General features: G+C 28.6%; 1 protein-coding gene across 1 annotated transcript; it reads right to left on the reverse strand.

Moving 5' to 3' along the window:
* Window positions 1-354: 354 nt before the first annotated feature.
* On the reverse strand, window positions 355-1,438 carry LOC105113167 (major pollen allergen Ole e 10-like). Its single transcript, XM_011009216.1, has 4 exons — window positions 1,208-1,438; window positions 948-976; window positions 618-855; window positions 355-484 (listed from the first exon to the last, which is right to left on the reverse strand). Exons 1-4 carry the CDS (start codon window positions 1,272-1,274, stop codon window positions 459-461), a joined length of 360 nt encoding a protein of 119 aa, XP_011007518.1. The 5' UTR covers window positions 1,275-1,438; the 3' UTR covers window positions 355-458.
* Between the last annotated feature and the right edge of the window lie 3,561 nt (window positions 1,439-4,999).

The following is a 4,999-nucleotide window of genomic DNA, read 5'->3' on the forward strand; positions in this document are numbered from 1 at the left end:
AGATGACGAGGAGCGAAGGCAGATGCTTAGTCAGATTTTGTCTTCTGAAGCACGAGAAAGAATTAAGTTCACATCTGAGATCATCTATAGAAGTTCTTTAATAAGATCATTATTTATCTTTCAATTGTGCATCCATTCTCTTGAAAATCTTGTTACATAGTTGCCTTCTCAGAAAGCATCGAATTACCACACTGCTTATGTTTCATTATTGAATTGGTAATTAATTTTATTTTTGATTTGGAACTCTGTTTATGATGCAAAAATGTTTGAAAGAAAATTGAATAAAATTATGTTAATCCTGAGACTAAAGAAGCCTATGCCAAATACCTTCAAAATTCTTCTTCTTCTTATTATTATTATTATAGATAAAGCTGAAGTTCATGGAAAGTGTAGCAAGGAGACTCCTCCAGCTTATCATACAACCATGCTCATAAATTCTTCAGAACCTTGTGCACCAACTAAGCATATTGGCAGGTCCCATAACCTGACAAATACCAACAACACATGATTACACCAAGTGGGAATATAAAATTCCTAGTACAATCTATCATCTTAGAAAACACAATATATCTTTACATTAATAATCAAACGTATAGGAATTCTTCATACAAATCAAATTGGATCAGTTTTAGTAATGAGACCAGACTTATGGTAGTCACAATTCCAAAGGTTTCGGCCATGGAAACCGTAGTAAAGATTCATAGCAACTGATGCATGATTTATGAAGGTATTGGGGTTGAAGCAGGGTCCATTTGGTTGTATGGTCGTGCAATCAACATGACCACAAGCAAATTCAAGATTTGCAGACAGTTCAGCATCAGTTGATGATGGCTTTGCAACACACCAGGTTTTATCCTGCATCAACGCAAGAAATTAATTTTTGACTATTTAAGGTCCAGTCTAGACTTCTGGATGAAAGGTTATAGAGATTTCAGTTTTCATTATACCTGTGCGTTAGCCGTTTTGATCATCCCTCCTGCACACATTTAAACAAGAAAATCATAAACTAACATTCTGATTGCAGAAGCATTTAAAAAATGGAAGAAAAATTATTGGGATTCTATATTTGCAGTCCAAGAAGTGATATTTCGAACATATGGTAGTGGTGATACTGAATCAGAAGATACAAGGCAGATATAAATGCAAGAAATTTACAGGTGTGAAGCTTGAAAATAAAATGGGATTATAAGAGACAAGACACATATACCAGCATTGCATAGCAAAAGCATCAGCAGGAAGGGGAGAATGGGAAGAGAGAATGTTGTTCCAGCCATTGCTTTGTTTACGCAGGAAAATTGAAGAAAACAGAAGACAGTGAAAATTGTTTCCAGTCTTTATGTGAATAAAGAAATGGGAGAGTTCGAATATAAAGGACATCGACGGGTATTGCCAGAACGAAAAAAATTACTTCCTGGACAGAATAGACAACGCCATATAGCCAGAGGGTTGTTGGGTTTCTAAATAGGATACACGTAATTGAAATAATAAAACAAAATCATTGGAGAGTTTATAAAATCCTTCTGATAAATCATGAGTTATTTAAGGATTGATAAGTTATTTAAGGATTTATTATTTAAATATTTGATTTTTTTTATTTTGAATAATTTTTTAAAAGTTGAGTTATTACAAATCATAAGTTATTCAGTTGTTCAGTTTCTAACAATAATCCACATAAACCGTTAATGAAAAATCTCTTAAAATCCTTATTTAAGAGAAAGAAATTGTTATGTCTAGAGTGTTAACTCTTTATTTTGTGACTTGTATAATTTTTCTGCCATCGGAGACAACTTCCAAAAATAAAAATCATAACTTATTATTTATAAGAAAATTTAAAAAACCCTATAAATTTATAAAATATAAATTTACCCCTTTAAAATATATATATATTATTAATTTAGGATAATTTTATAAATTAATTCAATCAAGTTCTTACTTGTTATTTCTAGATCTAGAAATATAATCTTTCTATTAATTATATTTTAGTCTTTAATTTCTAAAATATATTTTAATCAAGTCATACTTAATTAAGTCATCATAATTTAATTCTAACTAATGATTCTTCATGTGTGTGATTCATGAGGTTTCTAAGATGTTGGCTCAAATATAAATTATAATTATAATTAAATAGAATCAAATAAATTAAATAATTTAATTTATTATCAATTTAATAATTGATTAATTTATATTCATTAGGTATATTGTCTAGTAATATATCATGATCCACCAAATATTAGAAAAATAATGGTTTGACTTAACCTTTTAGTGGTCGGTTTCTTAGCGTAATTTATATCATTTTATCAATAATGTTTTTATTTGATATTAAAGCATGGAATATATCTTCTATGTTAAATCATATTTGTTCTCTGTATAATAATAATTGATTGTTTGAATAAGATTTGAAATTCTTTTCAAATCTTATTCTATATTGGCCAAAGATTTCTCAGTTAATAATATTTGAGAACATATGAAACATTTTTCATAATTTACCTAGGGTGATAAATCATTTCTTAATTACTTAAGTACCTTTATATAGTTAATAATAGACCTAATGTCTGCCCTTTCAGTATATCGATTAAGATAACATATAATAAGATCAAAGTATAACATTCTCTATATAAGATCACTTAGTAATTTCAAGTGTAAAGATACTAATACAACTATTACGTGAGCCTTTTCATAAACATAAATGATCTCTTGATATAAAATTTTCATATGGATCAGTTCAGTGTATATATCTTATAACAAGTATCTACATATTAGTTATATGTATCTATTTTACTCTAGCATATGCAAATAACTATTTCCTTTTATAAATGAAAGAACATAATATGAATTAATTTTTATGACTTTAATAAATGTCTAATATTTAATAAAACATTGAGTATAAATATTTAGGAACAATGCTTTGATGTAATAAAAATACTATAATTATTACAACTTTATGATTTTCTTTGCAAAATATTTTTATCAAATGGACTTTATTTTTACTCTAGATTTATAAATTAAATATTAAATTTATTAATCTAATATTATATAAATATTAAAATTAAATTAAATCTTTATTAATCATAAATATATATTTAAATGAATACAATAATGCTACATGTGTTCAATAAACTGATTGATTATATGACATATTAAACTAAGAAGGATAACATTACCTCTAACAATGGACAAGAAAAAAACAGAAATTGTTGAATTTGTTTATCTACAAGAAAAAAAGAAAAAAATATATATATATATATACCTTGGGAAATTTGATGTGAAATTATTGATTGCAGCACTTTTGCTGGCTGTAAAAGCCTTGGGAGGTTGTGAATTAACTTGGCTTTTCTTGAGGTGTTTTGTACTAAACATGGCATCAAGTCTCCCATTACAAAAAAGAAACCTTTCCATAATTATAAGGACTCTTGTTTGCTTTAACAATTATGAGAGTGCCAGTATTGAAGTTCCACAGTAGATTTTTGCACATTGGGCATCTCTTCGAACATTTAGGAAAGATGGGTTTTGTTCATATAAAGAAAAAGGAATTCATTAAATGGTATTTTGCCTGATTGAGTGAAAAGACTATTAATCTCACCTTTAATACACTGATTTCACACACTAACATTTCATGGCCAAAAGTTAATTACGTGTTGCTCATAGGCAGTGGTGCCAATGGAAGAGTAAATTGGACATTGAATGGATTCTGATATTGGATTATTTTCTGTTTTAGTGAATGATATACAGTACTACATTTGAGAATTGCCAAGGAAAGGAGTTATTGTCGAGTTTCTTTTTTACTCTCCGGTGAGGGGCTCGGTGGACTTTCGGCTAGACAGGTGAGATACTACATTACAAACTCTAAATTTCCAGATTACCGCTCCCAATTTTACAGTCTGAACCTTACACCTCTTACTGGAAATTTCGTGTCCTAAGCAAGCTAGTCCCCTCCAGTGAAAGAAAGTGTTTTAACACAATTGAGAATACATTAATGTTAACACTGAACTTTCCTGGTTGAAATATGAAAGATAATAGCATGAGAGTTGTTGGCTTGTAAATTTCCCTTTTGGGGATCCAGCATCATTTGATCTGCTGGCTCCTGCGTGCACCTAAGGCCGAACAACCACTCAGTTTTTTAGGTCATTATCACTAGCTGTATCCGTTCAAAATTAGGTTAGTGTTCATACAAGTTTAGCTTATAAGCTGCAATCAAAACTAAATATCATATAAAAGTTTCAAGTTGGATCATGAATTATTTTGGGTTTTAGGATGAGTTTTTTTTTGTCAGTCAAGCACTTAAGTGTTTCATTAATATTTGATTAATATTTAAAAATGTATTTTTATCAAGGTTTTATATTATTATTTTGCACTTGAAGTATCAATAACTCCTTAACTAAAACATGTTTTATAATAACAAGTCTGATATCATAAAATTCCTTTGATTTATGATAAATATTCATCTTAAATGCAGGCCTATCACATAAATAAAAAGATTGATTGATGAGTTTAAGTATTAAAATTGAAAGGACAAAAAGAGAGTCAAACTTAGAAAAGAGATGCTAGTTCAGTCCAAACTAGAATACTATTTGGTAATTGGATCATAAATGGAGTTATAGAACTTGAATTTAGATTTGCTTTATATAAATAAAAATCTAAGACATAGATCTAAAAATTTCATAGAAGGCAAAACTCAATTCTTTTGTTTTTCAAATCTTAGCAATAATGGATTAGTCCGAATTTATCCTATAACCTAGACATTGTTCAATATTTAGCTTATATCTCGAATTTTAGAAGTCTAAATGACTTCAATTTATTTTTTTTAAGCTAAGACAATTTCCTAAAACTTTCATGATTTAAGTTTGTTTGAATTCTGATGTTAGCAATGACGTTTTTAGCAGAAAAAAAAACATAAGAATTGTCATCAAGTCAAGAGTTAGTCACTTACTCAACTCAACTATTAATTATCAAATCAATAATTCTCAATTTTGGCCTATAAAAGGAGGCATTTGACATGCAT

The sequence above is a fragment of the Populus euphratica genome, unplaced genomic scaffold (genome assembly GCF_000495115.2).
Source record: "Populus euphratica unplaced genomic scaffold, PopEup_1.0 scaffold395.1, whole genome shotgun sequence".
In the NCBI taxonomy this organism is placed as follows: Eukaryota; Viridiplantae; Streptophyta; class Magnoliopsida; order Malpighiales; family Salicaceae; genus Populus; species Populus euphratica.